Source organism: Gobio gobio (assembly GCF_949357685.1).
Source record: "Gobio gobio genome assembly, chromosome: 20".
In the NCBI taxonomy this organism is placed as follows: domain Eukaryota; kingdom Metazoa; phylum Chordata; class Actinopteri; order Cypriniformes; family Gobionidae; genus Gobio; species Gobio gobio.
The window spans coordinates 26,014,139-26,038,333 of NC_137113.1; the positions used below are offsets into that span (position 1 = coordinate 26,014,139).

At 37.4% G+C, this 24,195-nt stretch overlaps 2 protein-coding genes across 5 annotated transcripts; one reads left to right on the forward strand and one right to left on the reverse strand.

Moving 5' to 3' along the window:
* Positions 1-429: 429 nt before the first annotated feature.
* On the forward strand, positions 430-16,915 carry tmem184ba (transmembrane protein 184ba). Of its 2 annotated transcripts, XM_079801034.1 has the most exons (10): positions 430-824; positions 4,362-4,583; positions 4,679-4,844; positions 10,736-10,826; positions 10,973-11,048; positions 11,134-11,225; positions 11,331-11,500; positions 13,136-13,330; positions 14,503-14,529; positions 14,711-16,915. In XM_079801034.1, exons 1-10 carry the CDS (start codon positions 816-818, stop codon positions 14,938-14,940), a joined length of 1,278 nt encoding a protein of 425 aa, XP_079657160.1. In that variant the 5' UTR covers positions 430-815; the 3' UTR covers positions 14,941-16,915. The 2 variants fall into 2 exon arrangements, with proteins under 2 accessions (XP_079657160.1, XP_079657161.1); XM_079801035.1 differs by lacking the exon at positions 14,503-14,529 and having other exon boundaries at positions 14,711-16,909.
* Positions 16,820-24,106, reverse strand: maff (v-maf avian musculoaponeurotic fibrosarcoma oncogene homolog F). Of its 3 annotated transcripts, XR_013815311.1 has the most exons (4): positions 23,899-24,100; positions 20,381-20,454; positions 17,339-18,645; positions 16,820-17,234 (listed from the first exon to the last, which is right to left on the reverse strand). XR_013815311.1 is itself a non-coding variant. In XM_079801036.1 (3 exons), exons 2-3 carry the CDS (start codon positions 20,414-20,416, stop codon positions 18,202-18,204), a joined length of 480 nt encoding a protein of 159 aa, XP_079657162.1. In that variant the 5' UTR covers positions 20,417-20,454; positions 23,899-24,106; the 3' UTR covers positions 16,820-18,201. The 3 variants fall into 3 exon arrangements, 2 of the variants coding, with proteins under 2 accessions (XP_079657162.1, XP_079657163.1); XM_079801036.1 differs by having other exon boundaries at positions 16,820-18,645; positions 23,899-24,106; XM_079801037.1 differs by lacking the exon at positions 23,899-24,100 and adding an exon at positions 23,771-23,874 and having other exon boundaries at positions 16,820-18,645.
* Between the last annotated feature and the right edge of the window lie 89 nt (positions 24,107-24,195).

Here is a 24,195-nt window from a genome sequence, read left to right on the forward strand (position 1 = left end):
GAAAAAAATACATATGTATTTATTTTTGGATTCTCATTCCCTTCCCCCCACAATTGCATGATAGTAAATAAACACACACACACCCACCCACAATTAGTTACTTTATTACCTGCAACTTTCCATTGGGTCTTATTAAGCAACTGAGATTTTTTTTTAAATTACCATTTTTATAACTTAAATACCATGTAAAAAAAAAAAAGGCCATGCAGTTTATTTTATTTTATTGTGATATCCAAAGAATAATATGAGTTCACTTAACTGTAAAGTAAATTAGATGAATATATACGAATTTCTTAAGTATTTATCTGTATAATTTTAAAGTTCGAAGAAGTGTTCAGTATTACATAATTGTATTGATTAATTTATTGTAAGTTGCGTCACTTGCGTCACATGACTTTTATTTTGAAGTTTTTGAAGCCATCCCCTTTTAGAAAAAATCAAAAAAGCAGCAGACTGTAGCAGACTTCACAGCCGCTTTCCACTTTTATCCCCGTTAAACTAATCCGCAAGAGATTTTATTCAACGGCAAGGGGAGTTGGGAAAGGAGGAATTGGCTTTCAACGCAATTCAACTAGGGTCGTGTATAAAATCCGTCTGAAGGGCTGTGAAATAAACTGTACACGGTTCAAAGACGCGGTGAAGTACTACATGGGAACAAATATAAAAGAACGGAGCGCAGATTTCCTAGCAGCGATCAACGGCGCTGGAATATAAACATGGATGACGGGCTGCAGCGATGGCTTTGAGGAATTAAGGCCGAATCGCTTCTCGTTGGCTTTCCTTTGTGCACGCCGAATGATTTTAAATCTGCGTTTATGTTATTGGTAAGTTGCTCTTGTTTCTCTAGTTTGTAAGTTAGACATATTTCTCGGACGAACTTCAACTATGGGAATAAACTAAATTGATGCTGCTCTTCCAAATAAGGTCAGTGTATAACACGAAAGTGAATGCTGAAATCATTAAATATATATACTATTTAAAGTCCACCCAAAAACATAATAGACCTGTAATTTAGTTACCGTCATGTTAATTCAAACCCAAACCCGTATGACTTTCTTTCTCAACAACAGTCTCTGTTGGCGTTCATTGTATCTTTTTTTCCCCATTCAATGTATATAAATGACTCGTATCAGGACATATTTTGTGTTCTGCTGAGGAAAGAACGTCCTACAAGTTTCAACAACGTTAGGGTGAGCAAATATGATATGAAAATAAGTATCAGATTTTTTGTTTTAAAGTCATAAAGTGAGCTTTAAGTCTCGTAGTGTAAACAATGAAGGTGGCCAATCATTTACCAAGACGTGAGATATACAATAAGATGTAGACACATGCGACCGTTCTTCATGCTCTCTAAATATAAGCATTAAATAAACTTTTTAAAAAAAATGTTTATTTTTCATGTAAATTATCAGTGGTATGACTGTTATCCATGTCTGAATACAGCCACACTTCTTAATTTTTTGTTTCATCAAATATTTTATAAGTCAAGGTTCAGATATTGAGGTAAACAGATGTGCTAATCTTAAATAACTAATCTTTATACAGTGGTGGTAATCATTAATTATTTTGTCTTTCAGTTTCCTACATAACTTTAATTAGCTTTCAAGTTGGCATGAAATTAAAATTTAACCTGGATTTCATGATTCATTTTAAAGGGGTCATAGAATGGTACATGCACTTTTACAAGTTGATTATACGGAAATGTGTGTTGGCAGTGCCTGTACACAACCATCCTATAATGATAAAAATACATCCAGTGTTTTTTTTTAATCTCCTTATATATTTTCCCCTGTCTCAAATCGAGCCGTCTGATCGTGTGACGTTACACGGTGTACGCCCCTCCTACGATTGTTGATTGACAGCAGCGTTTCAACACAGACCCGCCCTGAGCGAGCTGTCATCAGTCCGCCATTGTTGATACTCTGGAGCAGAAAGGCGTCTAAGCGATTGTGGTGTTGTGTTGTTGGGTGTAATAACGAACACAGCAGTCATTTTGATGATCCTAAATCCGAACCGCTGAAGACCCAGTGGCTGCTGAGTTTTGTTTTAGAAGGGAGTATTCCCCCGATCAACGTCAATGTTTGCGTGAATCATTTCTCAGCAGACTGCTTTATAAACGAGCGTCAGTATAAAGCAGGTTTTGCTAATAAGCTGCTCTTGAAAAATGGATCGTGTTCCTGCTGCACCTCAGGAAGATGTGAGTGTAACGTTTTATTAACCTTTATATTAATCTTTGCAAATCGCTTGCACGCTTCACGATGAATGAGGCTAAAGTTTACAGGGTAAGTTACATTACGGCATGCTTTCTGTGTATGACGTTCTCAATATAATTCATAATCCCACTTTAAAATGAACAACGAGTTATGGTTGTTATTACAAACTGTGTAATCGGGTGATAAAGTTTACGTGGTAACACTACACTAAGCTTACTTTTGTACATGGTTTATAACGGTGTCTGTTACTGATTAAGAAGTAATGTAAAAAAAAAATCTTATAACATAACATCAATCTGTCAATGAACTAACACATCAGTAAACACATAGCAACTACGCTACTCTGCCAGTACAAAGATAGATCAAAGTGACATGACGTTAACCAACCATTCAGAAACGTTCGTCATCTGTTCCTGGTCCGACTCCGGTTCAAAATGATAAGGTTGCTCAGATGTGTCCTCAGAGACTCCCGTTGCCATTATTTCTCGAAAATATACCCTCAAATGTTGTCAAGGCAACACTCCACGTGTGTTGTGGTGTTGTGTCGGGTCGAACCGAACGCCCCACAGAGCAGAGGGGGCGGGGTGAGCAAAGCTCATTATCATTTAAAGTCACATACACTGAAATGACTTGCTGAAAACTGAGCTGGTTTTGACCAGGTAAAATGAGTGTTTTCTTACAATACTAATGAGAATTTTTAATTAAAGTATATTACAAACTTTTCATTTAGACACTAAAGAATCATATTAACTTGTACAAAAATGTCATTCTATGACCCCTTTAAAAGAAAAATGTAATTTTGAATCAAAATATAACTACATTTTCCATTGAAATGACTGACTCTTCCAATAATTTCGTCCACTTAAAGCCCGCCCTTTCTTACAATTGACTGCAAGCTCATGTTCAGATCTGCCTCCAATCCATCCAACTGATTAATGTCCAAGTCCTCGCGTTACAATTTTTTCTTTTTCGACTATATGTTTTGCTTGTATGGACATCACAAAACAAAATAAAACATCTGTCGCTACTTTCGTTTCATTGTGACTTTAAGCTCTACCTATAGCTCTGGCTGATTTTAGTTTCATTTCTTTGATTGTCCACATTATTACAGAGAAATGATTCATGATTACATCATATGATTTTCCATTTCCTCTGATTCACTTTCATGGCATTTTAAAAATAACCAAAGGTAACACATTAGTTCTCACTATTAACTAGTTGCTTATTATTTGCATGCATATTACTAGGATGTTGGCTGTTTATTAGTACTATTAGTGTTTATTTAGTACTTATAAAGCACATATTGATGCCTAATTCCAGGGGTTTTCAAACTTTATCATGCCAAGGACCCCCAAATATGATCAACCTTTTATGAGGGACCCCATTCCTAAAATCCATCTATTTATTTTTATGTATGAAAAAACATTTTAACTGTTAGTTAAATTGTAAGTGTTACATTATAAATACAACATATTGTTTCCAAACTTAAGTTGGCTATACTAAAATGTTGGAGGTATAAACCTGAAAAACATTTTTGATTAAAAATGATTTGTTTGAGCAACTTTCACAATAAATGTATGTAATCAGCTTACGTACTTAAGAATTAAGAATTAAGAATACTGCCTTACAACCCCGGTGAACGAGATAAAGGGGACTAATAATGAGAAAAACTCACTAGAAAGATACAAAGCAAACATATACAATTCTGGAAAGAAAGGAGAGAAACATTTAGAAATCAAACCGTTCGAATGTTTGGTAGACTTTATCCATTTTTGCTGCATTCACCTCTGAAATTTTCTGGGGACCCCTTAGAACATTCTGGAGGACCCCTGGGGGTCCCCGGACCCCAGTTTGAAAACCCCTGCCTTATTCTGTATGACCTTACCTTATTCTACATTCCTAATCCTACCTAATTCCTTTCCAATACCTAAACGTAACAACTACCTTACTATCTATTAATAAGCAGTAATAAGGAGTTTGAGGCAAAAGTCGTAGTTAATAATGAGAATTGGACCCTAATCTAAAGTGTGACCTAACCAAAAATTGCTCTAGTACATCACATTTCTATTTTAGACCCTCTCATTCAGCATCTTTGATCCCCATGTTGCCATATTACTCATTAGCATCCTAATCTCTCTGATGCCACAGATTTTAAGACGTGACGTACCCTTGTCTGATCAGTTTGGGGAGGAAGTTGACAGGATGGCTCCAGGCTCGCTAGCCACAATGGTCCCTGCTGGGCCAAACATCTCCTGGTTCCCAGAGGCTCCTCTGCTCACTCCAGAGAAGCCTATATTCCTCATGACGACGATGGCCCAGGCATTGTCAGGCTTCTTTGTGTGGACTGCACTTCTACTCACTTGCCACCAGGTAAACAACCCCTGATCCAGTCGGGCTTGAGAATCTAACTAAAGAATCTAAACTCAATCAGTGTATTTTCATTTTTGTTTGCCTTTTTTCTTCAGATCTACATGCATCTGCGATACTACAGCTCTCCTAAGGAGCAGAGGCACATAGTGCGCATCCTTTTCATCGTACCCATCTACGCCTTTGACTCCTGGCTCAGCCTTCTCTTCTTTACCAATGACCAGTACTATGTTTACTTCGACACAGTCAGGGATTGCTATGAGGGTAAGCTTTTTTTTCCCTTTCAGCTGTCTTTGCGTGTGGAGCTTCAAACACGACACCTTTGCAGCCTTTTTTTGTAGCTGACTCCAGCTAGAGCAGCTCTCTAGATCTGCGGTCAGCTGGGATTTCTAGAAGCGATTGTTGCGTAGTAACCGTGTTTATCACGCATCAGTGGAGCAGATGCACATGGATAAACTAATAAACCAGCTGCTGGTTTGACACCAGACTAATACAGTGCAGGGTTATTAGTGTTAAATAAAACCATATAATTTTTAAAATAAAAAATGTCATTACTTGAAAAAATAAACATAAACTTGTAAATCTCTCCAAGGCAACATTTCTCATTTTCATTTAGTTTAAGTGGAAATACTAAAATAATGAAAACTATATAGACATGTTTTAAAAATCTAAAACGAATAAAAATGACACAACCATTGAAACTTTAACTAAAATGAAAACGATACCACAACATATAAAAATAATATTGAATTAAAAATATTAACAAAAACAATAATACTATCGCGTAATAAAATAACACTGGTACAGTGCCATAGCAATATTCACATATATTTTTAAGTGATAATTAATTAATTTTGGTTCTGGCTTGGTTGTAAATAGCAAGTGGTGTAATTTGATTTACAGATTTATATTTGGGTAGGCATAATTGGGTGTGAGACTGTTCCAAATGTTACGTGGGGCAATTAAAGTGGGAGGGAGAGTTTGGTGAGCTCTCGTTCACACTAACTAGACCTTCAGCTGCACTGCTGTTGGTCTTCCGACTCAGCAGCAGCAGCAAAGCACACCAAAGAGCAGCTGTGTCTGCAGGGTCTATGTGCTATATATAGAGCTGTGCTCCAACCTCCACTGTCAGTGCCACACGCAGAAATTCACACATGCACTGCTCCACAGAGCAAGGGAAGAGGACAAATTAACACCCACTGGGGATGCTGTGAATATTGGCACAGTTCAGTTGCTTCATAAGCAGGAGCGCAGTTCTTTCATACCGTTTTGCTTGATTTAATAGAGCGCAACTGTCAGGTTCCGGATGTGAAAATCCCATTCATTTCAGAAACAGAATGTTTCATGATATGACTTTTGTTATTCCAACTGAAATGTTTTCATTTGAAAAAAAAATCACCATTTTAAATAAAAATGGAAAGAAATAAAGGATGCTGACTATAAGTCAAATATCTTATTTACGTATTAAAGGTGGGGTAGGTAAGTCTGATCTAAAACACTTTTGTCCAAATTTGTTTAAACTGTCTTTATATGTCAATACATAATTAAAATTTAAGTACTCTGAAAAAGAGAGTATAAAAATCGAGTGACTCTAGACTTTTTAATCTGCAATAAACACCGCTCATTATTTTCGTTCGGGCCGAATCCAGTGATTGGCTGGGGCGACTGTCACTCTCTCTCGCTACCATGGCTACCGCCACTTTTGCTCCAGGATCTGCCCACATGCGCGCGCTCCAGTGTTGCCAAGTCGGGCTACTTCAAACACTTGCCGCGGGCTGTTTTTCATATCCGCGGGTTGAAGCTACCCCAATTATGTGATGTTTTGCCCCGGGATTTGCGAATTGTAGCAGGCAGCCCTACCAAAAAGACACATATTTTACCCCCCAAACGCGATTTTTACTGGAGAAACACGATTGGGCTTGTTTTGGCCTAGTTTTGAGTAGCAATTGGGCGGATGTTGTTGTGAAAACTTGGCAACCCTGGCGCACCCGTTTGAGTTCAAGAGGCTGTATTTCTGCTGGACAGGTAATCTTTCATTTTGATTATACATTTTTTTGGTTTATGTTTTCATGAAGCATGTCTCACTAGCACACGTAGCTGCCTAATATAGCTAACATAACATTACTTAGCATAAAGTTACAATGTTATACACTTAGGGAACCATTAGTAGAGATGATAAATACTCAATATGCTTAGCTCAAGTTGATCGCTGTCGTGTTGAATTTTGCAAAATGTAACTTTAGATAACAAAATGAATGTGTAAAAGCTAGCACACCGCATCCAGGAACTTTTTTTTTAGAACCAAGTTAGCTTTAGCTACTACCCTCTGTCTAAACTCTTCTACCATGTTCACCGGGAACTTTACCTGCACGTTTATTTCGGCCCTTGGTTTGTTTTTATATACTCTACCTACGTTTTTATCTTGTATCTGTGTGTGTCGTAGACACTGTGTTGTGTGTGTATTTTGAACTTTACCAGTATCGTTATTCTAGCTTGAGAGTGAGTACAAAAAGACATCTTATTTGTTTATATTCATAATGATAAAGTTAGATTTTTTATTACATGTGATTCTGACATGATGTCACTATATGCACTCCGCTCCTTCTTCTCCGCTCGTCTCAGGTAAATAATGCGCCTTCCTCCAGCTGAGCGGTCGGCGTGGCGCTTTCATGTGTTTTGGGGGCGTGGCTTTGGAAAGAGCCCAGAAGGGAGAAGGTGGAGTGAATAGAAATAATGAGCTGTCTTTAAAACAGTCGTGAGAGGTCTACAGGCACTCAATTTTCATACTTTCTTTTTCAGAGTACTTACATTTTAATTATGTATTGATATATAAAGAAAGTTTAAACAAATTTGGAAAAAAAGTTTTTTAACCAAATCCTACCTACCCTTAGCCTGACGTCGTCATACTCAATTCTAGTCAGAATATGAGTCTGATTCTGCTCCGTTGGGCTGTGATTATGGGGCGTGTTTCAACCGAACCAGGAAAGACCTCAATTGGATAGACCTACAACCAATCAGAGCAACGGAGCGACCGAGCGACGCATAACGTTAGTAGTCAAATGTCAACAGAACTCAACTGCACTGTGTTGCCAAGTCCACGGGTTGAAGCGACCCCAATTATGTGATATACAGACCCAGAAATGCTCATTTTAGCAGGCAGTCCTTCCAAAATAACACATATTTTACCCCCCAAATGCCTTTTTTTCCCGGAGAATCCCCCTGGAAAGCTTTTGGGCTTGTTTTTGGCTAGTTTTGAGGAACGTTAGCAATTGGGTGGGTTTTGTTGTAAAACTTGGCAACCCTGTCTGCACGCACGCTGGAATAAGTAGCCTAGCGTTAGAAGAAAAAGATGAGTGTAAACGAACTTTGCCGGTGTTGTAAAAAAAGAATTTAAGGAGACACAGAGTACTTACCAACACGATCATCATTTCTGAGAGAAATAGTAAAGGTGAATGCATATATTCTCCGTTTAGGATTAGAACAAATTCAACCCAGGCGCTCTTTGATGACGTGGATGATTACGTTACTGTTTCTCATCTGTCCATCATCGTCTAAAGCCCGCCCTGACAATTTCATTGGTCCGAACAGCTTCTGTTCGGGCATAATTACTTCTCTATTGAGCAAGTCCAGACCGAACTGCCCGAGTAAAAATGTTGTGGGCGGGGCTAAGTTCGGCTGGCATCCAGGCTAACCTACCCTACCTTTAAAGGTAAAATTAAGTAATTATTGGTGTTTTTTTGTTTGTTTTCTATTTTGTTTGCTATTCATCCATATAATGGCAATGAAAAGCAACCAATATCAGGTTTTTAAAATATATTTATTGACATTTGTTTGAACGTTAAAACAATAATAAAAAAAGAAGCACATTACAAACATTTAAGACATCTGGAACTCAGCTAGAACAAAATAAATCAAATGTACATTTTCATACATCACAGTTCATTGCTTTTCATTGTTTAATTTTACATTTGCCACTTTAGTTGTTCTGCTCTCTCTCACGAGCACAAGTTAAAAAAAATTGCGCTGGGTCAGTTGTTTCCAAGCTGAGGTTGAAAGTATAGAAAATGAGTGCTGAAAAGGAAGGTGAAGAAGACCGAGGAGAGGCGAAGAGGAAGGCAGAGAGAAAAAAAAAGTCTAGATATATAGCTGTATTCTGTACGTTTGTCTCGTGTACGATAATTGTCTTCCATATGCGATCATTTTGAGCTTCTGGTACGATACTTGGACATTTCCAATCTGGCAACACTAGTGGAAAGTTTTGTGCGTGATCTACTGACGACGCTGAATTTAAGAACACAGACACAGCTGACTCATAATGACCAACGCAATCTACCAAGAGCAGCGCAAATTAGAATCTGGTATAAGACATGGTTTTTTCGGCCGTTAAAGGGGGCGTAACACACACAGTTTCTGCCAATTTCATGTTAATCTTGGGTACCTATAGAGTAGTATTGCATCCTTCATATGTCCGACTCCGAAGAGTCTTTAGTTTTATCATATTTATAAAAGACGCTGTACCGATTCTTTCTGAAAATAGCCAAACTCATGAAGGGGTGCAGTGGGCGGAGCTAAAGAATCTCGAGCACACACACACTCCCTCGATAACTTTCGATTCACTATATGGTCGTGTTGTTGACATTATATGCACTTACGCATGCCGATTGCCAACAAAACACAGACATTTGATGCAGTTTCACTCACCGCCTGCGGTTTCGACTCGGGATCAAACAAACACACTTGCAGAACTCTGTTGCTGCTTCGGAAAAACCATAGACTGTAAAAAAATATCGACGTAGTGTCCGTGACGTCACCCGTAGGATTCTGAAGAGCATTTTTGAAGCCTAATGTGGGCCGTTGCCGTCTTGGCAGCGCATCACCGCGCATCACTCTGGGATAATTGAAAATGGGCAAAGAGGCGGGACTAGGGTGTTGTTGAAGTGCCTGGTTGCTGAAACCACGCCCGCCTTGCTCGACCATAGCGGCAATCCACCTGTCACTCAAGTGGCCACGGCCTTAATTATGCAGAACTTTAAGGCTTAATATAATTTAAACGAATGAGTTATACCCCCCCCCCCATCCTCCTCACAGTGAAGGGCAAAATTAGCTATATTGACCAAACCCCCTTTTTGTACCAGGCTGTATACATATTTTTTTCTGCTGCAAAGTTGGGCACTTTAACATGGGGGAGATACAGATTTGACTCCCTTTTGGAACCTGTCTCTAGCAGCTAGTCAATGAATTGCAGTTTAAGTCACTTCCATGTTGGCTTCAAGAGAGACCGTGGGAGGTTGCCGCTTGGGAAAAACAAACTGCATCCACTGTTTCCTTAACACTTGGTTATTTGGGAAGCTGAACAAGGTTCTTTCCCTCACAACCAAAAACACACTCTTTAGTGGCATTGTTGATTTTGTGGTATAAAAACAAAATGACAGCGCCGCCGACGGCTCCCGTAACTCGAATGAAGCTTGTTGTGTACGCTCTTGCTCTAGTTCTGGTTGATGTGCACGTGCATATCCGGGAGAAGTGCATGGGCCATGGTTAGCATGAGAATCCAACTCTTTAACGCTGTAAATAAGTCAGAATGAAAGTCCGACTTCTTTCAAAAACAAAATAGTCTTACCGAGCCACAACGTATGAATGGTAGTGTATGTGTTGGCTTCAAATCAAAATTTGTAATAGTGTAATAAATATCTGATCTGGTTGATTTGGTCCATGCCTTAGAACTGCCAGAAAGTTTGTGAAATTATAAAATTAATGTGAAAAATACCAAGACCAGGGAAATTGTATATAATTTTTGTGGGTGTCCTATAATCTCTGGTGTAGAAAAGCACATGGTGTACTCAAAGGAAGAAGGATGCTGGTATTTAAAGTCTTTGTAGATTTTTTTTTGTGCCATGGCCAGACCATCACAAGGGATGTTCATTGTTTGGCATAGTCTTTTGTTGGTGAAACACTGATGAGAGGATTTAGTCAGAAAGGTCCGCTGTGCTTGACTGCCAATGCCACAGTATGAGATTTAACTGCATAAAAAAAAAAATTCTGATAGTTTAATCCACAACATTCTTTGCTACCAAATGTGTTTTCTGTTTTTGTACTCAAAAATGATCACACAAATTTCAATACTAATTCTGTCTATCTTTGAATTGTTTTTGCAGCATTTGTGATCTATAACTTCTTGAGCCTTTGTTATGAATACCTTGGAGGAGAGAGCGCTATCATGGCAGAGATCAGAGGAAAACCTATTGAGTGAGTGTCATATTCCAGTTATTCTCGTGTGAAAATGTTTTTTATCAATGCATGCCTCAGGATCAATTCTTCTACTGGTGTATGATGAGACTCTGCAGGTGCATTTGTGCAACTTTAAGTTAAGTACCTGTCTTTGTTTTGTGCAGGTCCAGCTGTATATACGGAACATGTTGTCTTTGGGGCAAGACCTACTCCATTGGCTTCCTTAGATTCTGCAAACAGGTTTGATTTATTAAACAATTTGGGCAGTTCTTGCATCACTTTTCCAGGTATTTTTTAATAATTTGTTTGTTTATTCTTTTCACAGGCCACTTTACAGTTCTGTGTGGTAAAACCCCTGATGGCCATGATTACGGTCATCCTACAGGCTTTTGGGAAGTATCGGGATGGAGACTTCAAGTATGTGCTTCTCATGTGATGTCTGATCCGTGGCTATGTTAAACTCTGCTATTTTTGTAAAGAACTGAATTCTTGATTTTTAGAATTTTGTTTCTGATCCCACAGTGTTGCCAGTGGTTACCTGTATGTGACTATCATCTACAACATCTCCGTCAGCCTGTCCCTCTACGCCCTCTTCCTGTTCTACTTTTCCACCCGAGACCTCCTCAGCCCCTACAGGCCCATGCTCAAGTTCTTAATGGTCAAATCGGTCATCTTCCTCTCCTTCTGGCAAGGTTAGCAGATCTGCTTCTAAAGAAATTTTCGACATGAGATCAAAATTGACCCAATTTACTTTAAAACAAGTCTTATTGTGTCTTTTTTTTTTTCATCCAAACCTGCTCCACCCATGAAATAACTGTCTTTCTCAGCTGACGTCAATAGGCGTTTGTTACCCAATTATTGTTTAAGGCTTGCATGTAATGTCAGTTCTTTAGACCCTGTTTACACCTGGTATTAAGATGCGTTTTGGTCAATCAGATCACACGTGGACAACGCTAAATACAGGTGTAAACCGGGTCTAAAATGTTTCGAGCTCCTCCACTTTGACCACTTTCAGAGGGAGTCAAAAAAACGCATTCAACCGGATTGCTTTCCTAGTGTAAACACTCATGCGGTCAAATGTATTTGAACAGCCGCAAAAGACCATTATTATGGGAAGCGTGCTAGCCAGAGGGGATTTAAACAAAAAAGTTTGGTTTGAAGCAAAGTATGTGAGCGGAGTGGAGTGGCAGCAATTTCCCCTCCACGCTCTAAGCATTCAATAATCACTCCACTCAAAAATAAATAAACAATAGGAGATAGTTTATTGCAGTGCAAATTTTGTTTGGAAAGATGAAAATAGTAGGTTTTCATCAGTTATTTTATTTACGGGTCATTAGAGATTTCTGCTCATTCAAAATCAGATACAGATAACTGTAAGCAGATAAGCACTGTAAGATTACATTTGTTTGAGTGCATTAAAGAGAGTGATTGTGTGTGTGAATAAGTGCTACCTGTTTAAAATGTGCTTTCACCCGATCATATTCAGTATGTATAAGGTACAAAAAAATTCCTTGAACTATAACATCCCGCTCATGGCCATCATCATAACCTTTACATTCTTTCTGATTTGAATGATCTGTATAAAGCTAGTTAAATGTGTTTAACATGCGAGTTCTGGCTAAAAATCCTGTTATATTATGGGCCATTGGCATGAAATGTACTCGTGATGGAGCGGTAGTGGAGCGCTCTCGGAGTGAGTGAAATCCAAGACGCGCCGACTTTTAAAAAATCCGCTCCTCACGCCGACCTGCTCCCACTCCTCTCTGCTCACATACTCTGGTTTGAAGACGAAAAATGTACCAAGAACAATGTTTTGATTTCCAACACACACTCGCAGCGTTCAGTCTACAAATACATTTTCTTCTTGTAACTTGGGGCTCATCATATAATTAATTAGAGAAAAAAATTTAACGCTTGACAGCCCTAATTACTGTGGTTAATTAGATAATTACTCCTAATTAATGTGCACGATATAATTCGTTCCCTCGATTTACTAAATTATGACCATGTTGAACAAATTAATTCCCTCATTTTGATTTAACTACAGCAAGGAGATAAATTGTTATATTGTGGACAAGATTTAGTAAAATGAGGGAATAAATAATGTTGTGCGCACTATTGAGTAAAACGAGGAAACGAATTAGTAAAATGTGCTGATGCATTGGTTCCTTGTTCATTCGTGGCCACAATATACATATTCCCTCATGTCTTGTGCGGGACTCTATACTAATAGTAAGTAACCGTGATTGTGAATGCAGCTTCATGTTGACTTTAAGGTATTTAAGGCTATTGGTTAACTGTTCATGTGATCTTGTTGGTCATTTTAGGCATGCTGCTGGCCATCCTGGAGAAGTGTGGTGCGATTCCTAAGATCAGCTCTCCTGAGGTTTCTGTCGGCGAGGGAACTGTTGCAGCTGGATACCAGAACTTCATTATTTGCATCGAGATGTTCTTTGCCGCATTGGCCTTGCGACATGCGTTTACATACAAAGTCTACATGGACAAAAGACTGGATTCCCTTGGTGAGCTTTAGACCTTTGCTCCTTTGTTAATAAACTAATGGTGTATGTTTTTTTTCTCCCCCTCTTCAATATACAGCTCTGGAAAAAATTGAGACTTAATTTTTTTCCAGAGCTGTATGTAAAATTGTTAAAAAGAAGTTTAAATACTGACTACTGTTCAAATGTTTGGGATTGTAAGAAGTGTCTTATGCTTACAAGAGACTGCATTAATTTGATCAAAATACAGTAAAAACACTAATAATGTGCAATATTATTTTAATATATTTTCTATTCCTATGATGGCATTGCTCCAGTCTTCAGTCACATAATTTTTCAGAAATCATTCTAATATGCTCAATAAACATTTCGTATTAAAATTAATGTTAAATATTTTTAATATTTTTGTGGAAACTGATCATTCTTTTCATGATTCTTTGATGAATAGAAAGTTCTAAAGAACAGCATTAATTTAAAATAGCTTTTTTTTAAATAGCTAATTTATTTAAAATTATTTATTTATATATATACACACACACATGCATACATACATAGATACATATACATGTATGTATATATATATGTGTACACACACACACACACACACACACACACACACACACACACTTAATACATATATATATATATATATATATATATATATATATATATATATATATATATATATATATATATATATATATATATATATATATATATATATATATATATATATATATATATATATATATATATATATATATATATATATATATATATATATATATATATATATATATATATATATATATACATTAATTTAATTTATTTTCTTTTTTCTTACTCACCCCAAACTTTTCAACAGTAGAATATATGTGTATATGTAATTTTTTTTCTCTCCAGAATGTTTTATTGAAATTTCAAGAAAAGTCATTCTCTCTTAAAATTTTGGCTTGGATCTCATGACTTTTCTCTTTTCCTCTTCTGCTTTTATGTAAATCATCATTTATTCCTCAATCCATCCATTAATATGGCTGATCTGTTATTTCAATGCTTATTTTTTTTGTTTTATATTTTATTTTTGCGGATCTTGCTTTCATATTCTCTTCATTTTATTTGGTCATCCCATGCAACACATCCACTCTTCCGCCCCTTTCCATCCTTTCTGTTTCTCATTTTAATGCTGCACTCTAAAGGCCCTGTTCCTACATATGGACAGTACGGTAGGCTACAGTTCTTGATCTTAATGCCCATCTCTTCTCTATTTCATATAGTACAGTATAAGGACAGTGAAACCTTAAAGGGACAATTTACCCAAAGAGGAAAAACACAAGACTGACTTTTCATTTTTCTCTTCTCTCATGCCGTCATCAAACTCTAATTAAGTTCTCCTTCCTTCTCAAGGTCGCTGTGCCCCCATGAAGAGCATCTCCAGCAGCTTGAAGGAGACCATGAATCCTGGAGACATGGTTCAGGATGCCATCCACAATTTTTCCCCAGCCTACCAACAGTACACCCAGCAATCCACCCTGGAGCAGGGAGTCACCGCACCGCCCATATCCCGTAATCACAGCTGCTTAAGCGCCCGGGACAATGAGAAAACCCTGCTGCTTAGCTCCGATGATGAGTTTTAACATCGTGAAGGTACTCCATAAGGGACTGTTTACCGCTGTGGTAGTGTAATGATGAGGTTAAGATAACGTAGGAACAGGTTATTAAAGGACCATCTTAAGCATGTAGTGACGCTCTAGTGCAGTAGAATATGAAATTAAGCTGCTTATATGGTACTTGCTTAGTCGTTAAAACACTTGCAATGATGCGCTTTTGTCCTACAATGTTGTTTATACAAAGACTTCAATAATACATTCATCTATACGTTTGCATTTTTAGCCAAATTTTAAAATCCTACATGGTCTGACTTTTCAGCGTTTGAATTGATGTATTTTTTTCTAAGCTTCTAGTTTTACATGGTGGATGTTTGTTCGCACATCCCAGCATATTTATAAAGAGCATTGTATTGGAGTGCCCCTGTTCGGTGGTAATGTTTCCGTTTCTGATGTACAAATTCAAGTGCACCTTTGCTTCCGTTTCATCAGTGTTTATAGCTCCTCCAGTGATTTAAAGGGCAGGTACAGCTGTGAATGAGAGAGCAGAGTGACGATAGAGTCACCGTTGTTGTTTAGACGGATAAAAAAAGGGACAGGGAGAGGTTAATGGTCCACCATAAGATTACAGATGAATGCAGTCTGGACTGTATGGCTGTAATTTGAAGCATTACTCGTCTGGTGCAGATTTGCACAAGCTTTCGTGAAAGTGTGACCACTGCAGAAAAACATCTTTCTAGGTTAGCTGAGTGGTTTAAAAATAGATGTAGGTTATGCTTCTTAGTGTATGCTAGATTTCCACAGAGAAAGCAGTCGAGTACCATCCGTGTGCTGTTGTCTGTCTGATAAAAATGCGAACTTTGTTCAAACAATATTTAAAGGGACAGTTCACCTAATTCTGTCATCATTTGTTTACCTTCATGTCATTCTAAACCTGTATGGCTTTACTTCTGCAAAACACAACAAGGAAATGAAACGCAATGAAAGCCAATGGGGTCCAAATCAACATTGACTATCAGTGTGAGAAACACGGATGCATATTTCAAAATATCTTCTTTTGTTTTTCCATAGAGAGTAAGTCATACAGGTTTGAACCGACATTAAGGTGAATAAATGACAGAATTTTTCATTTTTGGGTGGACCGTCCCTATCCCTAAAGGCATTGTTCCTGGATATCCCACTAGAGGGAGGCATTTCTCAGTTCATACCCATTATCTTTATGGGACACGCCTGTTATCACTGACCTTTTGAGAGCCACACCAAAGTCTCTCCCATTCTTTAGAAGCTTCCGTCATTGCGCTTTACCTCTTAAGATAGCAGTAGGCCCTTTTATAACCAGGTTTAAAGCTTGCGGTTGGTTACATAGCATCTTTGGAGTTACTTATTAACTGCCCTACGTTTTTATTAGTACAATAGAGGCCAGTATAAACACAATGCAGCTGGAACCAAGTACGAGTATGTATGGTACCTGCTTATAGTTATTATGTTAGTGTTTTGCAGTGTATTCTTTATAAGGGGAGGGATTCTTTCAATAATATAGACGTTATTGTAACTTGCACTAAGCAGTTTTGTATATTTAGGGTAAATCCAAATATCCTAGAATATTTTGACAAACTATTTGTGTACCATTGCACCATATGTTATTATTCAGAGAGTGGTTTAAAGTAACATAGAAGCGCTATTACATTTAAAAATATATATATATATATTTTGTGGAAACATATTTTGAAGTTACACTAAGACGTTCTTTGTACTGTCATGTTATTTGAAACAGAGCATTATGTATTACTATGTCAAAGATTTTGCTTCTATTTTTTCCCTCGATGCTCTGACCTAGGAAACAATAAAATGTTTTGTCTGTAAATATTTGTGCGATAGTTTTCACTCAATGAACACATGTAATTCTATGTACAATATATACAACATTTATTTCAATTAAATGATATAAAATAGACAATGAATTTACCATAGAAAAATACAGATAATAAATACAAACGTCAATTGTTTTTTGTTTTTTTTGTGCTCTGCCCTCTTACAAAACATTCGGCACATTGTTCTGAAGCACAAGTGTCATGGGCATGATATTACCAGGTTAGATTCTCAGTACTGACGATGACATCGCTAACTACACCTAATTAGAAAATCACCAGAGATATCCACGTTTGACATGGCCGATCATTACCTGATCATACAGTATTACCCCGTTTACTGGAATAAACCAGGCATGTAGTCAGCAAGAGTCATCTCAACAACCATGGGTTAATGTAATGTACATGTGATATCATTTTTGTCTTTCACTTTCCTTCTGTCACTTTCTAATCCTTCTTTTTTTCCCCTCCCGTGTGAGCCACAAGTGCTCACTTCTCCTTCTGGCTGCTCTTTCCCCTTTGTTCTCTAATTTCACATCTTCCCCAGATTCCCCTTCCACTCGCTTTTCCTTCTAATGGTATTTTTTTTTTTATATTCCAGCTGTCCAAAATATTCAGAAAAGTTTTTAATCATAAATAGCAAATAATATATATGGTCTTGGTTTTAAATACAAAAATACCACTACAAACAAGTCGCTCTAATATTAGTACAAATATGACCCTCACACACTTACTGAATCATATTACAAGTAATGGGGCTGTATACCTTACCATTACTAAACTAATAACTCATTACAACAAGTAAACATTACAAAAAATACACAATAATTAAAAGAATGACCCCAAACTAGTCAAACAGAAGTAGTATATAGACAGATCACAGCACAAATTACCTTCAAACATCTTGTTTGGAACACAAATAAAATAGCTTTTATGTCTGTTGTTCAACATTTGTCTTTTATACAAACATTAAAATATATAAATGGCATGTATCAATAGATCTGCGAGTTCTCTAGTCCCATGATACATTAATACCAAGGAGATATTCCAGCAAAACTAACCAGCTTCTGAAATGTTGGTGGTCCCACATAAGTTTTAGGACTATTTTTTTTTTTATGTATCACCACCCAAAAAGCACAGTAATGGGCATAAAAATAGCATAACGCTCTCATTAGCAATAGCTTTGTGCAGACTTCTACACTTGTCATGATATTCGAGGCCACAACAACAGCACTGAGATTATTCTTGGACATTTATTAGACTGTATATGCAGTCTGTGTGTGTTTATATATGTAAGTGAATCTGTAATTCCCAAGTGGTACTTGTTTTTCTTCCTGTATATGTGAGTATACATGGTCCTGTCTGTCTGCGCGGTCATACTGTGTACCTATGTGTGTCTGTGTCTCCATGCGAGCGTGGTGCCCTAGGATGCTCCTTGCTCTCTTGGGGTGTGCACCTGCTGCGGTGTCTTCACTATGGTAATGACGGAGGCTGTGTTCAGACGGGGTGTGGTGGCCAGCAGACTGCCTCCTCCAGATTCCAAACCTCTGGCAAAGCGCTGGAGGGCTGCGAGACGGGCACCCAGCCCTTCCAGCTCCCGCCTCATGCCTGCGTTCTCGGCACCCAGCCGCTCCACCTCCCTCTGCAGCTCCTTCTTCTGCTGCTCCAGGGCCTCGCGCTGGGACACGCGCTTCACCCGGCAGCTCGCCGCGTAGCCGCGGTTTTTCAGCGTGCGCCGCCTCTGTTTCAGCTTCTGCACCTCCTCACGTGACAATCCGCGTAAGTGCATGTTGAGCTCGCGCACCGATAGTGACATGAGCTCGCTGTCGCTCAGCACTGGGACGTTCTCCCCACATTCCCTCTTCACCTGAAACAATGGGACACTTATGTCAAGCAAAACTAAACATACAAACAAATGAGATGAATAGAAACTCAAAACATTATCTAAGTTGATTTGACAAAAGTTACAAAGATTTTTTTACAGTGCAGAAAAATACAGTTAAAATGTTTCAGGTATTACTGTATGTAATATCGGTGCCTGTATCCACCTTATTTTTAACGCAAGAACAGTCACAGCCATTTGTAACTTGAATGCACAGCTTCCAGTGTCATCCGTTTCCAGTTATTTTAGATGTGCGAAAACAGCCCGTTATGCGTATCATATTCGCTTCACATTATTTTAATTTATTATCGTATTCATGAACACACTGGTTTGTAGCGCAAATAGTTTTACAGTTTATTGCACTTTATTATTCTAGTTATTTACCTATTTTGGCGAATGAAACGGAAGTCTTGAACAATAACAAAACATAACTTGCACTTTGGAAAATAAGGTGGATGTTTTTCAACTTATAACTGTATACGGGTTGTTGACGTAACATGGCATTTTCACTGTCACACAAGATAAAAATGACTGATTTAGTATTGTCAACATTTAAAATGCAGTAAATGCTTAAACATTTCTTTGTCTTACTGTTGTTATACAAACTGCTTTGTCTTTAGATTAAAATTTGAGGCAAATCTCAAAATGGTCCTGTGGTTCAATAAATTTAAACTTTTATAAATTAAAAAAAGCATACAAATGTTAATAAATACCTCAGACATAATGTCTATTTTAGTGAATGACAATAGTTTTTTTCATCCATATATTTCTAAAAGCGTAGGAACTTGATACATTTTGTCACTGAAAACCATATCCTCCGGTGTGACACCATATCCTGATTTTTAAATCGGGCAATTCCACTGACAAGTTTAATTAGTTGAAGGACCCCATTCAAGGTCATGTTACTCTGGAACCCATGACAAGCACATGGCAAGATTGTCTCAGAATATTTAACTTTTTTGGAACCACTAGAAAAGTTTCATTTATGTTTGTCCTTTGTCTAAATTATTTCTATGTCACACCATAGGACACATTTCAGTAAAAATGTAAAAAAATAAATAAAACAAGAGTGAAAGAATTGACAACGTGTGTGACTCCTTATATTTTCTCAAACATCAGATTTATACATTACATAATATACATTTTTTTTTTCTACAAAAGTGGCGTTTTACCAAAAAAGCATTTTTACTGCTTCTTTGACAACTACCCACATTACATTATGTTAATATACCCAAAATCTTTTTTTAACCATAACATGTACTGATAATCACCATAATAAATACAGGTGGTTCATCAGAGTTCATCATAAGTGGCTGGTCCGTAAAACATGGCCAGAATTTGTATATAGACAGTACACAAAGAAAAAACACCATCAGCGTAACACACCTGACACTAAAATAATGCAGTAAACAGTAAAGGAAATTCAACACAAAACAATATAATGTAAATTACCAATAAGAAAAGTAGACTAGACACAGTGGCTACTGGGAATGTCCTTTTACCATTTTCACTGTAAGTTATTCAGTATTGATTTTACCAACACAAGTTTGACAGTATGTTACAGTAAAATTACATATGAAGCGATGTTACCATTTACAGTTTTTTTTGTGTGTATATGGTAAGGTAACTTAGTTTACCCAGTAACAGGTTTTACTGAAGCATTATACAGTATTTTTTCAGTGTGTGAGAAAAAATGTGTATTCAGTAAAATGATCTTTACCTTGAGGGCTTTACTAGCTCTGCCGTCTGAAGTCATTGTCTGGTTTTATGTATCCCTGAATGTATCCCTGAAACCTGTAAATACCAAATAAGCAGATTAAAATCAAATGAATATGTTATACGGTCTCACTGTATAGCGAATAGTTCAAGCTAAAGGCAGCTGTAAGGCTCGACAGTAAACCGACTATATTCACAATATTACAAAAGCCTTGAGTGCCTTACTTTTATAAAATGGTTAGAAACAAATGGTTAACCAACCATATTTTAAAGCCATTTAAAAATATCAAGAACTCATTTATTAAAACGTTATTTCTTAAGTGACAATGACATTGAAGATATGTACCCTGACATATGAGAAAGTTGCTATACAGCAGAAATGACAATCTGCTATGCGAGATCCGCAGTGATATGATGATTCGTTTTTTAGTCAATACATCTTCCAGTAGTTGGCTTTTTTTCCCCGGTATATATTGCAGCGTTTTCTGAAAAATACTATAATAGTAATACAGAATCAAGAAGGATAAGAATAAAGGCCAGTTCACACCAAGAAAAATAACTATAACGATAACTGTATTCACATCCACACCAATGCACAATATCTTTCTTTTTATTCTAAGCTCATGCTGCAGTTTTGTAACCTGGCTCCGCCCTCCGTACTTCCGCTCAATTTTCATTTTCCTTCAGTACTCCGTCTGGGATTGGGGTATATTCTCTGGTTTTCTCCGATCAAATTTTAACTGGTCCAATCAGCGAACGGAGGGAGTGGCTGAGAATGATGACCTTGATGTCGTACGCTAGTTTGAGATGACATGCGTCACAACCAAACGTTAGCGATTGGTTATGGCAGATTCAGAGTGGCTCTGGGCAGATCCAGTAGTTTTAAACTTCAACAGAGTGCCCGCCTTCAAGGAAGTTAACGCTTGTCAATGGAGAGTGGCCAGACTCCCTGTACAAATTAAATGTATGAGAGTCTGGTAGGACCAGCCTAGCAGTTTTGCTGTCTGTGCTTTAAAAGCTCTCTAGCTCTTTAAAGCAGGAAGGATTCTGATTGGCTGTTAATGTTTTTATCATCTACACTGAAAACCCAAAAAAGTTGGCAAGCCTCACATTTTTTAAGTTAAAAAATTTAAAGTTTAAGTTGCAGATTTTTATTTTGTACTCACATTTTAATTGAACTTGAATTATTTGAGTAAGCCCATTCATACATTTAACTTAAAAATATCATGTAATCTAAAATGTTTGGTAGTGGAAACTTGACTAGTTTTAAAGCTGCAACTTTTTTTGTGTTCAAGATTTACAAAAATGATACAATGAGAATGTACAACATGAATCTATTTTCCATACATTATGGTACACTTATAATAAGTGTTTATATTGGGACTATTTCAGACCAGACTGGTAGGAACCGCTGCGGAGGAGCACAGTCCCTGCGTGACTCGCCATAGACATAAACAGAGAGAAGTAGCTCCGGCTGCAATGTTCTTCCACAAAAAACATGCAGTTCTGCTTATTAACCGCTAGAGCGCAAAAAGTTACAGACTACAGCTTTAACGAACTAATTCAATAAATGCCACCTTGCTTATTGGTTACACAATGCTTTGGTAGCATTAGCATAGCATAGCACTTGCTGAATGAGGACAGCAATAGCATATAACGGTTCTCAAACTAAGCTCCACTCGTCACCATGATGGTAACCCTACAACAAAAAAAACAACAAAACAGAAACTAGCATAACAAAACATTAAAAACGACTAAATCTCCCACTTAATGTTAATCTTGCACACAAAAAAATCCCCATCATAACACTTAATTTTGGCATTTACTGTCCCTCTTGAGTGTCATGGCAACGCATGCTGGAAATTGAAATCCCAGCCCAGTTTCGTTTAAATTTAAGTTACTCTAAATCAAAACAATGAAACAACTCAGATTACTAAAAACATGTCAGTTTTGAGAACTCAAAAGTTCTAAATAGTCATAAAAGTTCATTTGTCTGAACTAATTTGTTTAATTTGAGTTGGCTCTACTCAAACCAATGAATTACTTTGGGTTTACAGTGTATCAAAATCATTCTGAAAGTGAATCCAATGATATTGTTTCTGTGCCATTATCGATATAGCTGACATCTCGATTTTTACAACTATATATTTATTGTTATCCTTGGTGTGAACTGACCTTAAATCTGTTTATTTTACAGATTCATTTTTTTATGTTCAAATTATTTTTAAATTGATTAATTTTCCAATGTATTTATTTCTAAATATGTAAAATAAATATATTATGCATGTAATTAACTATCTAAAATGATGTGATATACTGTGTCGATAATATCGGCTTTGTGAAATCGCCGTCAGCCATCAAAAAATCCATATCGGTCGACCGGAACAGGTGTATCGCGTCATGGCTGTTACTGTATCGTTGGTTTTAGCAGGGTGTATAGACCAATGAGAAGAAGCTAGAAGACAGGAACTATACGTTGTTTATAAATATATAATGTGGTGTGTGTGGTCAGACTGTGAACGCTGACCATTTAAAGAACATAAACCATTTTTCTCCCCTAATTCTAGACTTCCCGTATTCCAACTGTAGAACTTTTTTCTTGACAGTGCATCATGACTGGTCAAAGTCCAGATGAAGAACTAAACGCTGTTGCTGACCATGAGTTTCCCGTCATGTGTGGGAAGTGCACCTATCATCCGCGAGCTGCCTCAAATAACCGCCGGAGCTTTTCCACAGAGTCACAGTGATTCAGCACAAGTCGTCCATTCCTGTCTTCGCAGCAGCTCCTTACTTTCCCTTCACATTTTACATCATTTATAAAATCCCCACTTACTTACTCACAACAAATATCGTCACTCACATATAAAATGATCTCATAGCCTATAAAACCCAGATTTAGTGAACAACAAGTCTTGGGCTGTCGTTAACCCCCAAACGTCTTCTGTTGACATGCTCCAAAATAAACACTGCGTTGCGTACACAGCGACAATTTATTATAAATATTTTAAATGTATAAGTATGTATAAAACATAAAGAGGTGTAACAACGTAATAATTCGTTTATTATTACATACGATATTTCCAGTTAAAACCAAACCAAGACATTGCTGACTAGTCGTTTTCATAGTAAACAAGATACAGCGTAGCGTAGTTTAGTGTAGTTTCTGAGCCTAATAACATCACAAAATGTTGATAAACGGTTATATATAGCTCGTACGTTTTAACGGTCTGAATCGACGACATCAAGTAGCTATTTCCTTATTACGCGTTAGCTTGTTGCTACACCTAACATCGTGATCAAAACACGCGATATGCGCTCATGATGACTAATGCTATTAAAATTTATAATATACTAACTTACTCCAAATCATCCTAATACAACATTTAAGCCATACCAGTATCAATTGTTGATATTCTGTTCAAACAAATACTGACTGCATGTACTACAGCAGCTTTGCTAACACCCCACCGTTTCCTTAGTGTAAACAAATGTCGAAAGGAGGAAAAAAATAGAAAATCTTGCCTGTTGTTGATTTCTGTTCTTCACTAATTTCAAACTAAGATGAATATGGATCAGTCCACGTTTCTCACTTCTGGTCCGGTATTTCGACTGACATACGTTATCGCCGTACGGCCCGTGTTTAGACGCACTAGAGAGCTATACGCCTTTTTCCCGGAATCAGTCCTCCATCAGCGGGCTGGATCCTTTCATTCATAAAAAACACACACACAAGATGACTCAAGCCTTTAAGAATGAGGGCGGGACCTCGGCGCACAAAAATATCAGTCAACAACCTTGTGAAACTTATTTTTATTAACC